Source organism: Bombyx mori, chromosome 16, assembly GCF_030269925.1.
Source record: "Bombyx mori chromosome 16, ASM3026992v2".
Classification (NCBI taxonomy): Eukaryota; Metazoa; Arthropoda; class Insecta; order Lepidoptera; family Bombycidae; genus Bombyx; species Bombyx mori.
This window is the reverse complement of record NC_085122.1, coordinates 2,226,765-2,245,899: the sequence shown is the minus strand read 5'-3', so window position 1 is coordinate 2,245,899 and position 19,135 is coordinate 2,226,765. Positions and strand designations below refer to the sequence as shown.

At 35.8% G+C, this 19,135-nt stretch overlaps 2 protein-coding genes across 4 annotated transcripts in view; both read right to left on the bottom strand.

Moving 5' to 3' along the window:
* Window positions 1-11,747, bottom strand: part of LOC101736577 (alpha-tocopherol transfer protein-like) — a 29,985-nt gene extending 18,238 nt beyond the window's left edge. The window contains exons 1-2 of one of the 2 annotated variants that reach the window (XM_004928914.5): window positions 11,345-11,747; window positions 4,903-5,027 (exon numbers count right to left, since the gene is read on the bottom strand). In XM_004928914.5, the coding sequence (XP_004928971.1) occupies window positions 4,903-5,027; window positions 11,345-11,637 (418 nt within the window). In that variant the 5' untranslated portion in view covers window positions 11,638-11,747. The remainder of the gene's footprint in view (window positions 1-4,902; window positions 5,028-11,344) is intronic. The other variant, XM_021349744.3, reaches the window with a different exon arrangement.
* A 710-nt stretch (window positions 11,748-12,457) lies between these two features.
* LOC101743692 (protein I'm not dead yet) overlaps window positions 12,458-19,135 on the bottom strand; it is a 63,647-nt gene continuing 56,969 nt past the window's right edge. For both annotated transcript variants that reach the window (XM_021349740.3, XM_004929038.5), the window contains exon 15: window positions 12,458-17,865. In XM_021349740.3, the coding sequence (XP_021205415.1) occupies window positions 17,584-17,865 (282 nt within the window). In that variant the 3' untranslated portion in view covers window positions 12,458-17,583. The remainder of the gene's footprint in view (window positions 17,866-19,135) is intronic.

The window sequence follows — 19,135 nt, the reverse complement described above, 5'->3', positions numbered from 1 at the left end:
CAGTCGGGCCGATTTATAGCACTTAGGTAAGTGTAGTAATTTTAAGGACCTCCTTATTAGTATTATTAAGATTTTAAAATCCTGTTTTGACTTATTGACGTGTACACTTCTAAATTGATTCATTTTCGACATTTCATTTTTAAACGGCCGTCTGGTGTAGTGGTAAGTGACATGGTCACTACACAAGGGGGTCGCGGGTTCGAATTCCGCCAAGGGAAGATATTTGTATGATAAATATAAATGTTTTTTCCAGGGTTATGGATGTATATTAAATATATGTATGTGTATAATAAAAATCTTACATTTATATCCGTTATCTGGTACCTGTAACACAAGTTCTTTACGAACTTATCACGGGACCAGTTAACGTGGCGTGATTGTTAGTAAATATTTATTTATTATTTATTTTAGTTTTGGGTACGCTGTATAGGATTTTAAGAATTAAAAACATACAAAAAAAATTTAGTATTGTAAAATATTACTGCGCTTATATCACTGTCTCTTTTCTTTTGTTTCTTTACCAATCGCTACAGGTTTTAACCCATAGACACAGCCCACTGAGTTTCTCGTCAGATCTTCTCAGTGGGTCGCGTTTCCGATCCGGTGGTAGATTCTACGAAGCACTGCTCTAGCTAGGGCCAGTGTTAGCGACCAAACCGGTTTGAGCCCCGTGAGCTCACCTACACGTCAAGGAGAAGCTGATATAGCCTCTCAAGGCTATCAGCATAGCTAGGAAAAAAAAGCTACAGGTATTTAAGAATGATACAATAAAAACTATACAGATATTGAATATTGTTATTGCTTTCCGGTGAAGTGTTGGGCGTGATTTATTAGCTCGCGATGACGTGTTGGAATAGTAAGAAGTACCTTCTGTGGATACATCAGATAACGACACGCGACGTGACGCAACGTCGAGTTGAACATAAAAGCCAAACTTACAAGCTCGCGCATACCACGTGCTTTTTATTTCACAAAATAATTATGGATAAGCTGAAGGAAGATTTTAAGTTCATAATATTTTCAGTGTATTTAATAGATAATGGCATAATGATAATAATCGGAAACCATTGTCAGATTTTAGTTGAGCTTTGAGAGTTTCGTGCGAAGTAATCAAAGAACTAGATATATCTATGTGTACATATATGTATATGTGTATGTGTGTATGTGTATATGTGTAAATGTATATATGTATATTTCACTGGATTGGTACACCGCGCGTAGTTCGTTTTCTAATGATTCTTGTCCACCTGATGGTTGTCTGGAAGAGATCGCTCTTAGCGATAAGACCGCCAATTGTACTTTTTTGTATTTAATGTATCGCAAAACAGGCAATAAAAAAAAAACACCTATCCTGTGACACGAGATTAAAGTCTCAGTTGTGTTTTACAATCCTACCCTTCAGACCGGACAACAAGAATACTGCGTAGAAGGAATAAACAGGACGACAGAACCTACCCGTATGAACTCACAATAGTCTCTATTACCAGCAAAATTTACTTCGGTTTGATTTATATAAGACGATGTTATTCCTTCATCGCAGATTTCTCTGGTGCGAACTGTTTTTATTTTAATTTATTGTTTAAATGGGTGGACGAGCTTACAGCCCACCTGGTGTTAAGTGGTTACTGGAGCCCATAGATATCTACGACGTAAATGCGCAACCCACCTTGATATATCAGTTCTAAGGTCTCAGTACAGTTACAACGGCTGCCCCGCCCTTCAAACCGAACTTCACTGCTTCACGGCAGAAATAGTCAGGGTGGTGGTACCAACCCGCGCGGACTCACAAGAGGTTCTAAACGTGCTGATAAGGTACGCGTATGAATATTTGCTCCTACCTTTCATACCTAAGCATTTATAACCTAACCATTAACTTTACTTTTAAGTCCCTTATCGCGGTAAACGTCAAATGAATCCCTTCCCAAAAATCCGGGTCGTTTCGAAACTTGACAGCTGTTTGACACAGATAACCCCCAGACACAGATTGGGGGTTATCTGTGTTGACAGACCACGCTGCTCGAAAGTCAATTAATAGAAATAAAAAAGCCCACTGAGTTTCTCGCCGGATATTCCTAGTAGGTTGTGATTCCGATGCGGTGGTAGATTCTGCGAAGCACTGCTTTTGCCAGGGCTGGTATTACCAAATTAACCAGACTGAGCCGCGTCAGGTCGCCTACACGTTTGGTGAAGCTAGTATAACCCCTCGAGGTTACCAGCATAGGTAGGCAAGAAAAGAAACAAGTGAAGGAGACTTTTTTTAGATGAGGGAAAAAGAAAGAATATTTCATTTTACTGGTGATGGGGCCTCTTGTGAGTCCGCACGGGTAGGTATCATCGCCCCGCCTATTTCTACCGTGAAACAGTAATGCGTTGCGCTTTGAAGGATGGGGCAGCCGTTGTAACTATACCGAGACCTTAGAACTCAATATCTCGAGGTTACGTTATAGATGTCTATGGGCTCCAGTAACCACTTAACACCAGGCGGGCTGTGAGATCGTCCACCTATCTAAGCAATAAATAAATAAATAAATAAAAACATTAATATTCACCTTCTGTCCCGGATTTAAGTTTGATTTCATATACATTTACACGACACCAACAAATATATTATTATAATTTCGTAACTTAACATTACAACACAGTACGTTCACATTTCGTGCTCGGTTGAAAATTACGTAAACCTCATATTTGTTTAAGGTATCTGACATAAAAAGTTTGAGCGCGTTACGAAATAGCGTGATTTTGTTTAACTCTCTCATCCACGGTAATGTGTTATGGTATGATAGACTGATGCGAGGTTGTCTATTTAGATAGATTGGGATACAATATCGTGGAAACCCTCATCACCATCATCATGGTTCCACGGCGACCAAAATTTTCTGTTTATTAACTTAAAAGCTAATATCCGCGCCTCTCCTGCGTTTTAATATGGCTATGGTAGTTTCTAGCAGCTAACTTGTTCTTAAACGTGCGCAAACACAAGCTTCATGTAAGAACTGGTGGTAGGACCTCTTGTGAGTCCGCGCGGGTAGGTACCACCACCCCGCCCATTTCTGGCGTGAAACAGTAATGCGTTTCGGTTTGAAAGGTGCAGCCGTTGTAACTATACTTGAGACCTTAGTGGGTGGCACATTATAGACTCCAGTAACCACTGAACACCAGGTGAGCTGTGAGCTCGTCCACCGACGACTATGCAATAATTTTACAGCTTCGCTCTAATATCCTGACCAGTATGAAGAGATGAAAAAATATGAAATTAATTGTTGGTTCCGTTTGCTATTAAGCGTGGTTTTTTGTTTTTTTTTTTAAACTAATTTTTTTTTAGCACACTCATAGTGGCATAGATGATAACCGCCAACATCCATAACTGTTTTAGTGCTGATATTATTTTTACATACTTTAGCAGAAACTACTAATTTTTTTTTAATAAAAGTACCTTGTAAGAATATTTAATTAAAAATAAATGAAAAAATCAATGCTAAATTCCCCACAAAATAATTTTAAATGCTCATTCTAAATGTTATTAACTTATTAAAAACGTTATACATGCTTGCGCTAAGACACGTCCGTACAGGTCGATACCTTAATACCGTAAAGGACAAACCGCAAATAGTCGGTATTCCGACGCTCCGCACTTTACACGCATTAATAGAGTCGATCTATCGACGGTTCGCGCTCTAAGGGTTAGTTTCATCGGAGATGTACAACAACTGTATGTACCCTTTATAGCTGAAAGAACTACAACCTCGCGTCAGCAAAAGGCACTAACCTAAAAATGTCAAGGTTTTGTCTGGCCTCTGTAATATCCTGAGATTTTAAATTCTGATACAATTCGTCGGTTTCTTTCAATGGGTCTGGTAAATATAATATTTTGTCCGACTTCCCCTATTTTTAATACGCTTTTATTAGCTTTATACGTATGTTAGTATGTAACGGAATCTTTGAAACTGATTTTGAATCCTTCAAAACATCGGATTAACTCGAAATTTGGCATACCTATTCAGGACCGATGACAATTCAATATTTTAAGCAATTTGATCCGTTATCCTTATTAGGATAATCAGGATTAGCGATTTTTTTTATTTTCATGAGACGCGGAGTGTCTGCGTCAAGACCAAGAAAGGAAACTACCGGGCGCGCCGATCACCTATTTATTCCTCGGATAAGTTACCGACTGATTAAGATGAAATATTTGAAAAATTGAAAAAAAAAATTTAAAAAAAATAGAAATTAAAAAAAATGAAAAATAAATAATAGTTTCAAAAATAAGTTTTTAAAAAAAACCAACTAAAAAAAGGAAAATAAATGATACTAAATTTGAATTACAAATAGTATTAGAAAAATGATTTTATTGTAAAAAAAGCGTGGGGTGCATGGTATTATTACTTATAAATATTTGATGAACAGATATGAGCAGAAGGGTTATTTTGATAATATCCTGAAAAGCACACACACTTCAATATATATTTTTAAAGTTTAAGCTCGCGTTTTTTTTACTGTCCTTATATTTATTTCGGCGTTACGAATACTACGAGGTTAGTTTTCGTAATCCATGACAAAAGTATGTAGTTCAATTATAAATAAGTATATAATTTAATTAAACCTATTGTTTTTTTTATTGCTTAGGTGGGTGGACTAGCTCACGGCCTACCTGATGTTAAGTGTTTATCGGAGCCCTATCTACATCTATCTACAAAGTAAATGCCGCCACCTACCTTGAGACGTGAGTTGAAAGATCTCAGTTTTTACCGTATAACGTCTGCCCCACCCTTAAAACCGAAACGCATTGCTGCTTCACGGTAGAAATAGGCAGGGTGGTGGTACCTACACGTGCGGACTCACAAGACGTCCTACCACCAGTAGTTTACTATTATAAGTGAATAAGCGGTGAAGAAATCTTACCTAAAGTCATGAAGAGCAGTTTGACTCCGGTCTCAAGGCTGTATTTCGACGGATCTGTATCGTGGAGCCTGTGGTAGACGATATCGTAGCCATCGCAAGACTTCCCTGGCAGAAATGAGAATTCTCTGAAACAATTTTTTTTTCATCATAAATTTCAAACTTATCAACTGGTGGTAGGACCTCTAGTGAGTCCGCACGGGTAGGTACCACCGCCCTGCCTATTTCTGCCGTGAAGCAGTAATGCATTTCGGTTTGAAGGCTGCGGCAGCCGTTGCAACTATACTGAGACCTTAGAACTTATATCTCAAGGTGGGTGGCGCATTTACGTTGCAGATGTCTATGGGCTCCAGTAACCATTTAACACCAGGTGGACTATGAGCTCGTCCACCCACCTAAGCAATAAAAAAAAAATCGTGAATGTTGAAAACAGTGATTCTAAACCTTCTTTCAACTATTTCAAAATTTGATGGCACACATTAAAAATCGCGACCTATACATATACTAGTATGTATAAATTGTTCTGTACACGGAATAGATAAATAAGGTTTCTGTATGTCTACGCGATGGAATGCATTCTGAAATTCTGAAATACAGTAACTTTTTAAATTTTAACCATGTACTGTGCGTTATCCAATACGTGCTTTCTTACCTGTGTAATTTTTTTCCCATTATCTATATATATAAAAATGAATTGCTGTTCGTTAGTCTCGCTAAAACTCGAGAACGGCTGGACCGATTTGGCTAATTTTGGTCTTGAATTATGATAGATAAATATGAAAATGCTCGGAATTAAATAAAAATAACAATTTTGTTTTCCCTTTGATGTGTCCTCCGTCGGACGGGTTCGTTTTATTTGCTTTAAGTTTATTTTATACAAAAGTTAAGGTCTTTTATTTATCGATTGAGGCACTACGAAGTCTGCCGGGTCAGCTAGTAACATATAAAACAAAACAAGAATGTTGGCAAGATTTAATTAATAGACAACAATTATTTCAACTGTATTGTCGATATAATCAAATTCACATGGCGAATCAACAACAATAGCATTTATAAAAATAAAAAAATGAAACTTCTTAAATAAAAAAAGCTTCTAATTATTGTATACGAGCTTCGACAACACACAAAAAATTAGATTTAACAACCGGTTTACCCCGCATCTCGTTACGAGAACGGATGCTTTAGAAACATTAAAATCAGACGTAATTATTAAATTACACGAAAAATTAAGACGCGTGGAATATAAGCGTACAAGTCCACCAATTTACGCAATTTAAAAAAAAAGGACAGGAAATTCTTACGTCCTAGATAAAGGACATTACTTCCTTGTGGCTCGCGTTAAATAATCAAAACAGATACGGTAGATTACGTATGCCCTTTAAAGGCGAGGGTCGAGTAGCGATCGATGAGATAAAACGTGTTTTTGTTTCCGGAATTTTCGCAAATCAATCAATCAAATAATTAGGAAAACCTGGATATGTTTGGACAAAAGTAAAGTAATCCCTACGTTTAAAAGTGCATGTTTCAATTGAACTTTAAAGCTCAACTTCGGTGAGAAGATGCAGCTGTAAAAACAATGAGACAATACGTTACAGTGGAAACGCGAAGAAAGTGAAAAATTCAACTATTCCACTATCAAAATCTTTTCTCATTTTATTCCTATCTTGTTTCTTAAGGGAAGATGGATGACCAGGTAATGAGCTGGAATGTAACTATATAGATACAATAAGAGCAAGATAATTGAAGTTGGAAGCGCCTTCAGCGTTGGGAACCGGGTTTCTCATGCCTTGGACTTGCGTATGTCCAGGACCGACGGTAAACTATTTACCATTAAGCAGATTATTAAGCTCGTCAGTCTTCTGTCAATAAAAACTTATAAATTTATATATCTATAGAATTAATTAACTACAGATAATTCCCACAAATGAAAAAATTTGGTGGATAGACTTATGTTGTTGTTGTTGTTGTAATCCTAGGGTACCCCGCTGGTACATAGGGCCCTCACAAGTTGTCTCCGCTTTTTTTTCCCTACCTAAGCTGATAGCCTTGAGAGGCCATATCAGCGTCGCCTTAACTAGTAGGTGAGCTCACGGGGCTCAAACCTGATGACGTTGCCAACACGAACCCTAGAAAGAGCCGTGCTTCGCTAAATCTACCACCGGATCGGAAACGCGACCCATTGAGAAGATCCAGCGAGAAACTCAGTGGGCTGTATCTGAGGGTTTGTTTCCGCTTGACCCTATATTGCGCTTGCTTCTTGACATCACTACAGGTCACGTTGGTAGTCCTCATCTCACTCTCCACGGTCAGTCACCAAGTATGTACAGGGCGACCAGGTCTTCTCCTCTCAAGCGGTTGCCACTGAAACGCGATTGATGCTGCGTTGACTCCGTTGCGCAGTAGGGTCTGTCCTATCCAACGCCATTTCCGACGGACAATGTCTTGCGCGATGGGGTGTTGGTCACATTTCTATAGATTATTAGAAGTCTAAACGCACAATAATTCATTCTCGTAAGATTAAAGGTCACAACCCCTAACATAGAAAAAGCGTCTGGATCTATATTTAGAACTAAATCGATTACCATAAAGTACTACTGGTATTATAATAACCATCGTTGTTAAGCAAATTCGGATTATTTTTCGTTGTTTTTGGAATTAATAAAAATATAAAAGACATTCAGGTAACGTGAGCATTCTCGGTAGACGTAGCGTGGGTAGCCCCACAAGATGGACCGACGAATTTTGAGGATCGTGGGAATCCGCTAGATGCAAGCAGCGTAGGACCGATCTTTGTGGCGAGCCTAGGAGAGGCCTATGTTCAACAGTGGACGTCTGTGGGCTGATACAATAGAGCATTCTCCGATGCAATAGGGTGAAACAATTCAAAAAATAAAGGTCGCTCTGAAATGCCTTGAATCGTTTGCGATGGCGTAGGTTTACGTAAAAAATAACTTATCACGAAATCATTATTTGTTCCGAGACGTTCTGTAATGCCGGAGATACAAAAAAAAGGGTGCGTGTACTTATGTACGCGCGTAAGAAGTTATACTTTATTTTTATTAAATTTATTTCTTTTTTTTTATTTCAATTTTAATCGATTAAACAACATCCTCAAACACGCATATTGGACATCCCTTGTCTTAACATCGTATAAATTCGGTAATTCTCGGTACGGTTCGAAAAATTCACCTGCGGCTATATTCAGACTCGCCAAGTTACGTCGGTCGTATTGTAATGAGTGATTTAGTGGGCAACTTCGTAAAATTTCACTCTCATCAATTTTTCATAACGCGCCTAAAGAAGTATAACTTCAAAAACAATTACATAAAGCTATGCTGTCCTTCGAGGGCTAAAATGTGATCATTCATGAAAATTCAGGATGGTAACTTTTTTCTTTTACCTATTCGCTGGTAGCCTAAGGGGCTATTCTAGCTACACGTGTGTAGAAGAGCTCACGGGATCAATCTGAGAAAAATTTCGAACACTAGCCCTAGCAAGAGCAGTGCTTCGCAGAATCGCTTTGTATAGCTCTCCTGTAAAGTTGCAAAAATGTCGCTTAAACCAAATATCCTTTCACCTCTCGATATATTATTTCACTCAAAAAGTTGTCACGCCTTAGCACAGCTAAATGACAACAGATACCCATATCCGATTTACTCTAAAGGCTGTATGTTCGCCGTGGCCCCATTTTTGTGTCCATTGTGGCCGTTTTGAAGAAATCATGTTATGAAATCTTACGCATACACATTTTCGTGTGCAAATTCTGTTCAAAGTTTGCGTGTTTCTAGATTTTAGGACACTGTTTGCTAGCTCACAATCTGCCCAAAATCAATAATGAAGGTAATTGTAATTTTTTTTGTGGTATAGTTTATTACAAGATGCTATGAACACATATCTATTTAGTAGCAAGTTTTGGTACATGCCTATCGGTGTGCTTAGTGCGAGTTTTTTAACGTCCTCGTTAGCGCAAAAGTTAACTCAGTATGCAGTTGGAACAGCGCCCCTAGCGGCAAACGTAGGCAAACGTTCCAAATCCATACAAATTTGAGTTAACTTTTACGCTATCGAGAACGTTAAAAAACTCGGACTAGGGACGCTGAACCGACGAAAAGACGCATCACTCGAACGCGAATACAACGGCCATTTAAATACCATTATTGTATTTCTTATATTTTAGATTAAGCATAATGTGTATGGTACAAACTGTAATTGATGTTCCATAGACAGTCACAGGACCAGCCAATTGAAGTAACATGTAAACATAGATACAATCGGTCCAAGTAGGAAATAAACTTGGACGAATCAATCACCTTTAAGCTCGCATTGCAGGCGACGGCCAGACAGGCGACTGCGAACGGGGGCGAGGTCAGGCATCCTGCCTATTGATTCTAGTCTGTTTTCAACAATTTGCTATCAATGTAGCGAATCAAGAGGCCATGTGAAACGAAAAACTAATTGGTATACTCCTAAATTTAACTTTAAATATACACAGCATAATTTACAGTAACGTCATGGACCAGACGGAAATCATTATGCGCACATCCGGTTTTATACAACAATCTTCTGTAATTTATTATCCATCGGTTTGACAATTTATTTTATTATATTTATTTTTGTCAAATTACAATTAAAAAAAATCGATAATAAAATTAATATCGATAGATTCGATTCAAATTTCGAAGCGACGTGATTCCTAGCAATATTCAAATTTCGCCATTGATGTATATTTTTGTTTTCTTTGTTTACAGGGGGCGCACAATGATGGGAGATAGATATATTAACTGTATAAATTAATTATTGTTTTTTTTCCCTAAAATAAGGTATAAAAAATTAGTATTATTGATAAATGTGTTCCAAAACTTCAGTCACAATAGGCGGCAGAACAATATACTGAGAAATCCTCAATAAATACACGTTCCTGTCGTAATCACTCGTGCTGAACTTATTATACAACGATTAGCGATTTTTTCACACAAAATTGAGGGGTTTCGAAGTCTAAGTGACAGAAAACATCATTCACTCAGTCAGAATGGGCATAGTCCCTTACATTAATGTACACACATGAGACAGTGTTGAAACTGCATTTTAGCGATTATGCAAATGAATGCTCATCTGCCAAAGTATTTCAGCATTGTTTCAAGGAACTTGACTTGAGAACACAGTCAGGTGTAAATCTTAATATTGTAGCAGCAGAATATAAATAGTTATTAGATACCAAATTTTACTTTAAAAAAATTTATCTCACATATTATTTTAATTTTAACCTAATTAATATTAATTTTAGTACCTTTTTGCAAAGATGTGAATAGCATAATGAATAATTCATTTTTTTAAATATTCCTTGACCTTTGTAAGCACTAAAATAGAACATGATAAATTATTTACATCTTCTGAAATGCCAATTGCATTTTTAATTACTCTTCTAGACTCTTAAAACTTATGTTTAAGGTAATGCAAATTGAAGAAGAATATAAGAAATTAATTAAGAAATTAATATAAGAAATTACCAACAGATAAGTACTGTCTTTCCCTATATGAAAATAATAATATTTGTTCCTTACATAGCTGTATTGTTCTATGTTAATTAAATGGGTACCAAGGTTTGGTATAGGTATAAGGGCAGGTACCTACACCTAACTATTCCTATCATAAAGCAACCATACATTGAGTGGGAGCTTAAAGCAATCAGATTGAGGAGTCCCTCTTACAGTATGCTTAACAATTACGCTTCTTACGCTGCTACTATTACAATTGATTCTTCAATTATCTCTGATGATACACTGCATCATCAATGTTATAAGGTCCTTAAGGAATATCAGTAATCACTTCATATTAAGCAGTCCATCTGCTCACCTTAGTGATTAAAACAAACGCTAATATTTTAAATTTGAAAGTGTGTTTGTTTGTTCTTCTTTAACATTGAAACAATGCAATGGATTGATATGACTTTTTTTAAATGATAGTATTAGGTCAGGGATGTGACATTGGCTACTTTCTACACCAAAAAGACATTTCATTCCCACAGGAAGCTGCACAGATGCTCTTCTCTGATCACGCGGGCGTAGCCGCAAATAATAGGTAGCTAGCTAGTTTAGCTAGTTAGTGATAGATATGGGCAATTCAATATTAAGTGGATAAACTGCTTGTTAAAAAAGTTTCTGGCCATTAGTATTTTGTGAAAATGTTGTATTAAATTTGAATTTTTAACAGTAGATTTTGGTAAACAAGTGTTATCGTTGTTTTAATAATTTATTTACGTAACGCTACACATATATTCGATACTTATAAGAGTTTGAATTCAATTATGAAATAAGATTTGTTCAATAAAAAAATCATAGAATATTGCAAAAAGTCAATACATACATATTTTTATTATTTAGTATTTAATTAATAGTAATAATAATAGCATATCAGAATGAAAAGCTTCTCAATAAAAATAACTTACAAAACTTGTTGCGCGTTTTTCATATCTTCCAAATGGAGATATCGATTGTCAAAAAATTCAGGTGCATTCTTCCTACAAGAATAATATTTTTCTATACATGACTTTGTTCTTTCAACATCACCATAACAAGCGTTGTAAAACAACAAAATCTGTTTATCCGATAAATCTTTTGGCACATATTTGGATTTATCTAACTTTTCAGTCCAAGCTCTTAGTTCATCTATGCTGCTTTGAGAAAATATGTCCATCGACGCAGTGGACTGTTTATAATCAAATTCTAAATCTACGGGCATTTTTAATTTAACTTCGCGTTTATTTAGTTTCCGGTCTATTTTAACGACACTCCCACTTTCGCACTATTATGACAACTAAAGAAAAACTGAATGTATTTGTCTATTTTTATATAAAGGAATTTTATGACCTGGTAAGTAAGACTTTTAAGTCAATATAGATTTGTCATTTCATTTTAATGTTGCCAGGAAATTGATAAACATTGAAAGTTTAATTTTCTACTATATTAAAATCATGACGGTCGACCATATCATCATTTTTGAAGGTTTATGTATTAAATTGTAGCCGAAGCTATTTTTCTACGAAAATAAACCAAATTCGCATCATTCGCCTATAAAATGATTATGATAATACTTGTTATCAATATGACAAATGTATGTTACATCATAAATATTCTATCAAGTACTCAAGACCAGAAGCTAGATTATCATTATTAACCTGTTAAAATTGACTGAACACTAAATAAACGGGAAGTTGCCCGTAGATTTAGAATTTGATTATAAACAGTCCACTGCGTCGATGGACATATTTTCACAAAGCAGCATAGATCTTGGACTGAAAAATTAGATAAATCCAAATTATGTGCCAAAAGATTTATCGGATGAACAGATTTTGTCTATTACGATTTTTCTCACGGTGAAACGACATAAACAAAAACTGAAGATTTTTATAATTTTGATATCCTGTACGGAATACGATGGCTGGCAAAAATTATCCACAACATATACACACAACATATACTAGAAGTTCATTACTTTTCCATTGCAAAATACATTTACACTCTTGAGAATCATAATACATCGAAGAAATAAAACTTCACACTTTAATACATTGGAATTTTTATTAACAACAAACAATATTCCATTCCTTTATTTACAAATGAGCTTTTACTAACGCCAATAGTTAATTACTACAAAATGAGAAAACCGAGCAACATCAACCGTGGTCACGAGCAGAACAGCGTGTACGAATTGTGAATTTGCAAGAAAATAAAAAAAAAAAAGGTTTTTAGGAAATACTGAGAATTGGGAACATATTCTGGAAAACATAGGTATTCCATGTGGAATACATAGAAAGCCGCATATTACGAAATAAAAAATTACATTTTTACATATTTAATGTAGGTACTTAGTAATTTGCGGCTTTCCAGTTTCGCTTATAAAGTTTTTTTACATATTTAATGCAGGTACTTCGTAATTTGCGGCTAGCCAGTTTCGCTTTGATAAACTGTGGCGTATAAACTGACTTCGAAAATGAATTTAGTTAAATTTTAATTTTTCAAAGCATCATTGTTTATCAAGGATAACATTGGTTAACTTCAACTTGGCTACCACTGAGTTTGACTATTGAAAGACAATAACGAACTTCAAATCGCTAGTGTTGCCAGCTTCTAGTTATAACCATAACCAAGTTAAGACTTAACAAGAGTTTAAGTCAAGACTTAAATTGTAATTGCTTCTGATGTATGTGTTTAAGATAAGTTATTTAAAGTTTATCTCACAATTCAGACTTATGAGACCTGAACATAAAAAACTAAACGAATCCTCATATCGGCGATTTTCACAATAAGTAGATCCGACCTTTTATTATTGGTATTGAGATAGTTTAAGCGACGCACGCGCCTTATGGCGCATACATTCACAAGCGCCTAAAATACTCTTATAGACTCAAATCTACTCACCGTTCTAAAGCTCTAGTTACATTCACTTTTAGACAAATAGGTCTCATTTTAGATTTTGTTCACCGGCACGTGAATGAATCTCACTTGTTTAATACAGGTGTAGTAGATATTCTTCTGTCAATGTCATACTCTTATAGACTCAAATCTACTCACCGTCCTAAAGCTCTAGTTACATTCACTTTTAGACAAATAAGTGCCATTTACATTGTGTTCACCGGCACGTGAGTGAATCTCACTTGTTTAATACAGGTGTAGTAGATATAATTTCTTCGGTCAATGTCATAGAATAGCCATCGAAGTTAAGCAATTATATACATATTCCCATTGAAGTATACACAGTAATCAGGCGTTTTGGAATGTGGGTTTGGCTAAATCAGAAACTGCTCCGTAGACTATCGAGGTCTAGATTTAGGAAATTACGGAATCAGATTTTTATCGTAACAAGTACAATATGCGGATGGAGAATAGCGATAAACGAAAATCGACGACGGGTTCAATATTGTTTCAAATTATGCATAAAGAGTTTTTAGGTTATGTATCAAAGGTTGTAATTCTTTCTGCATACACAGAAATTCGTCGCGGCTACTAATTTAGTCAAACACCACACGACCTTGAAAACAATGATCGGTGCGTTTGGTATTCATAGTACTCTGTCTCAAATGGAATTTTCTTAATTTACTAGCAAAAACACATCACCGTTCCATACCTCGAAATGTCGCCCGAGATTAATAGAATTTTTACATATTTATTATTGCCATTACACGTTAGATAACTTTCACTAAAAATAAAATTTTACGATGCAGTTTTACAAATACACACCTCTTCTCCGTGCCAATAACAATGACAAGCTAAATTTTCTTGCACCCTAGAATAGGGATGTGTATTAAATGATTCATAAAACAACAACAAAAAAAACTATGACTAATATAACGCTACCGCCACTCTTGTGGATTGATAATTTAACTAAAAGTGTTACCAGAATTTTTTTTTATTTATTCCTTCACAATTTTATTTAACTACTACAGACACACACTTAAATTAATCTACGGGATTTGTGTATATTTTTGTTAGTTAAGCTTTCGCGTTAAGACAGTTACGCTGGACGCACGTTACTGATGTTGTGTTCACGGGTGCTCACATTCAAAAACATACTGAATTGTGACTAATTATTATTTCAGTTGCGAGTTTTTTTAAGGTTCTCCGATAGCGTAAAACTTAACTAAAATTTGTACGGAGTTGGTACGTTTGCCGCTAGGGGCGCTGTTCCATATGCATACAAATATGAGTTAACTTTTACGCTATCGAGAACGTTAAAAAACTCGCACTAAGCACACACACACATGAATCTCCGTCGTCATTAATTTTCCTAAGTACTCGTTACAACACAGTCGCATGCACCACAGCGGGGGACCGACGCGAAAAATAAGAATACGTTAAATTTTGTGGTCACGAATGCTAAAAACATACATTCCTTAATCAACAATTACAAAACTAATTAGTTTCTTAGGCGATTTATAGTGTTTATTAGCCCTTCAAGACACCCCTCACCTTGAGACATGAGTTCTAAGGTCTCACTTGTAACAAGTCAATAACATTTATAAATAACTATTTAAAATTATTTTGATGTTAATTTAGCATTGATTTTATATTATTTTTTTATAAAGTTTTATATAAGGTCCTTTCTTTCAATAATCTTTTTTAGCAATTTAGCTCAGCACTAAAAGGGTTAATAATGTTAAAAATGAACAAATTTGTGCGTACCCACCCTGTCTAATTCTCGAGCATCCCGTAGACATGAGACGCAAATATTCAATAAAAGACACTACACTCTCACACATTATCAGATCAATCTTCTACTACGAAATTAGGAACGTCCGTTCGTTTCCGGATTAATAAAATTTTACATAAAAATATATATATATCTCTCTCTCTACTTTATCGTTAAATTCAATATTCGTCTCTATCGTACGTGACATTATAGGAAGGGACGATTTTATTTCCGTTTGAACTAAGTCATCCAAGAAAATGTCACATTTAAATGAGAGACGACCCATCAAAATATGTTTAAAAAGAATGCTCTTTAAAAATCGACCAATCACGTAGCGCCATTACAGTACAAAGGCCCGTGATTGGGTCGTTAAGAAAATATTCAGCATAGATTATAAATAACGTCCTACAATAGTAGGCACTCATTTAATTCTTTACGACGTTTTAATAAGACGTATAAAAATAGACCGGTACAAATACATTAATATCAGAAAATGGTCAGTTTTCGACTACTGCATGTAATTTTTGGAAATATTTCAAACTCTTTGTTTAATGGCTGTTACTGTCTCAGCAAACATAAATTAACCATTTAACAAAATAAATTCAGAATCTGTTCCCAAATAAGGAAGCTATGTTACACAGAGAAGCGCGCAATTTTGTATAGTGACGTCAAAGTTACGGATGTCGGAAAGGGAATATAATAGAGCACCGCCACTCATAGCCAAAACTTTAATAAATTAAACCAGTACCCGTATTAATTTTGAATATTGTATTGTTACGCCTAAGAGTAACGCCATCTATTGACGTATAATCGAACGAATATCGAAGGATCTTGTAGCATCTAGAAAGCTCGAGAAGTACAGCGCCATCTATTGTCTGATAGCGGAAACACGCAATACTCGACTTGTGTGGAATATTCTCGACAATTCTAGGGTTTTCGCCTCGACTATAAAAGCGTTGCAGAGATGGCACGCAGTCCGATAGTAATCGAAACTACTCGAAGCGAAACAGTTTTACGAGTTTTAAAGTGTTTGTGAAGTGTTCTAAGTGCTAATATTGTGTTAATTTATACTTTGCTGGAATTTTATTTATCCCGAACCCCAGTGCGTAACACTATGATATATTGTATTCTGTATTATAATTATGGTATGCGGTTGTCTCTTTAGAATGCCTCGATTAGACAACACGAACAAGAAAGTCTTAGCAGTGTCCAGAGGCGCTAGTACTAAAAACTATATTAACCAATGAACAGAGTTTTAAATATTTCCAAACAACATCAGTATGAATAACCAGACACGAAGTTAATAAGATAAATGCTACGATTAAATAACTGAATTCTCGTTTACTCTGTAGACAAACTTCAAGACTACAACCTGCAACCTTCAACCTTCAGAACGTCACACGTGCTGAATGACAATGAAAGAAGAAAAGTAGAAAGAATTGTCAGAGAACAGGATCTCGAAACATTACTACTATTTATAGAAAAATATTTCTACTAAATGTCAGAAATCACGCTGGCAACACTATTTGTGTTGCCAAGATTAATATTATTTTTCTAGTAGGTTTTTTGTTACCAACATTTGAATAACCTTTTTTTTTCTTATAAGTAATTTCTTTTTAAAATACAAACAAGTTTCCTGGCTTTTCTTTTCGGGCTGTCAATTTAACACGAACGAAATTCATCTACGGAGTAGCACGACTGAATTCATACGTATATAAAATGCTTAGTGGGTTGCCGGAACTTACAAAAAATCATACAAAACTATATTTGTATATATTCGTTGGTATAACACATATGTAGGTAAATAAGTTAAGTATTATTGTCTAAAATGCGATTCGGTTTTAAAAATCATGCGTTCGGTTCTTAAGTGTCTTGTGAATTCATTTCAAGTAACATTAAGACACTTAGAAAAAAGTTTGAGCGACCACTGAATGTTTGAACTTTGGGTTTGGAGTTTACTGCAGTAAGTTTTGTGGAGGCAAGTGTAACGTAACTGCAATGAATTGTGACTTACACATATTTTAGGATTTAACTGTAATCCGAACTCGTAGTAAATACGAGCGAATAGTTTTTAAAACAAGTAATGTATATAAAAATAGCTTTGTGCTTTCTCACGATATTTGTTTGAAGTCTTATATAATACGCGGATATTTTAAAAAATTTAAGTATGTACTCGTTTTGAATTATTGTGGAAAATGACAAGTAAGTACATAATTTTTAAAAGAGAAACATAGTCTCCTGTATGTTTTGTAAGTACTCCGCATTAATTCATACAGTGTATTCAAATTTTTCTACGGTAAAATTGTATAACTATATATTTTAGAAAAACACCAAATACTCATCCAACTCCAATATCAAATGTTATATAGGTTTATAATAATAATAATGCTTGGTTTAATGAGAACAAACTATTCCATTCAATATTCAAGTTGGACAGTGAAACCCGTTTTAAGTTACATTTGAAACGCCTCTAGACATCCGGCATTATGACACCAAAGTTCAACTGTCGTAGGGCAGGTAGTCGCATCTGAAGAGTCCCTTGGCGACTTCGGCCAGCGCGGTCCCGTTCCCGGGGACGGTACAGTTGAAGCGTCCGGCGGCCGGCAGCGAGGAGTAGGCGATGTCGCAGCCCAGGGTCACGTTGGCGGAGAGCGCGGTCGCGGTGGCGTTGTACAGCGCGGTCGGCGCGTCCCCGACCGGGAATATCACCGAGCCCCAAGTCAGGTACGAGCCCCACACTATTAATGTCGTTATAATCTTAGGTCCGATCCCGCCGACGGCCTGGAATTATATTCATGCTCGTTTTCAAATCAGATTTAATAAAAAAAATGATATACATAATATGTTTGATTTTGGGTCACTTCTGTAGATGTTGTTACCGATTGTGACTTCAATAATAAAGAACTAATACACAGTAATGAAAGACAAAGTTTATTCTGTAAGATGGTACATATGTTTTTACATAAAGACCGCCGGGCAACTGGTGCAGCGTAATGCAATAATTGCATGCGCAAGCGCTTACGTGTACATTTGATTTCTTTTTACTGGTGGTAGGACCTTTTGTGAGTCCGCACGTGTAGGTACCACCACCCTGCCTATTTCTGCCATGAAGCAGTAATGCGTTTCGGTTTGAAGGGTGGGGCAGCCGTTGTAACTATACTGAGAGCTTAGAACTTAATCAAGGTGTGTGGCGCATTTACATTGTAGAAGTCTATGGGCTCCAGTAACCACTCAACACCAGGTGGGCTGTGAGCTCGTCCACACATGTAAGCAATAAAAAAAAGTTTGTTCTTAAATGTTATGAAAATGGCCTTTATTGATCCCTACGAAACATTAAATAGTGAGATGTTTTTACATGTTGCATTTCAGTAATAGTTTTATTCTTCACCGATGCGAACTTTTTCCAGTTATTAATTGATTTAATTGCTGTATCAATGTAGTGACGCTAAACTAGGTTAATGTTTCTTGAAGTAATTAATTAAACAAAAATACTTGTCGTTTGTTAGTAATTCGACAGCCAGCAATGTAAAGCGATCAGTGACACGAGACGATGACCCTTGCGTCAGTAGGACTTTTTGGCGGGAACGCGAGGAGTGAAGTTGTGTGATTTGTTTTGTCTATTTAGTGTTTCTTCAGGTTTAAATGTGTAATAACGGTGGTTTATTAACTGTTTAATATCTGTGAAAGTGCACAAATGTGGGAAAATGAAACAAAGCCGCTGGACGTAGCTTCTCGGGATCCTCCAAAAAGTCCACTAAGAAAATCTCAGTAAATGACAACCATTTAACTGAGATATTTCATCCCATTTCATTTCATCCCAGTTGATTAATGTCTCAAATTAATCATCTTCATTTCATTTCACTCTATATTATAATTTTTCATAAAAATAACAGTATTAATTAAAATAAGACATGACTTAAAGGTCTTAGTTACCAGGTCATAAAATCCCTTAAAAAAAAATTGCGTCGCTAGATTTTACATTCCACTGCGTATTGTGTACGTATTGTGTATACAGTACTGAAATATATTGTTTTACAATAATTTTGAAATC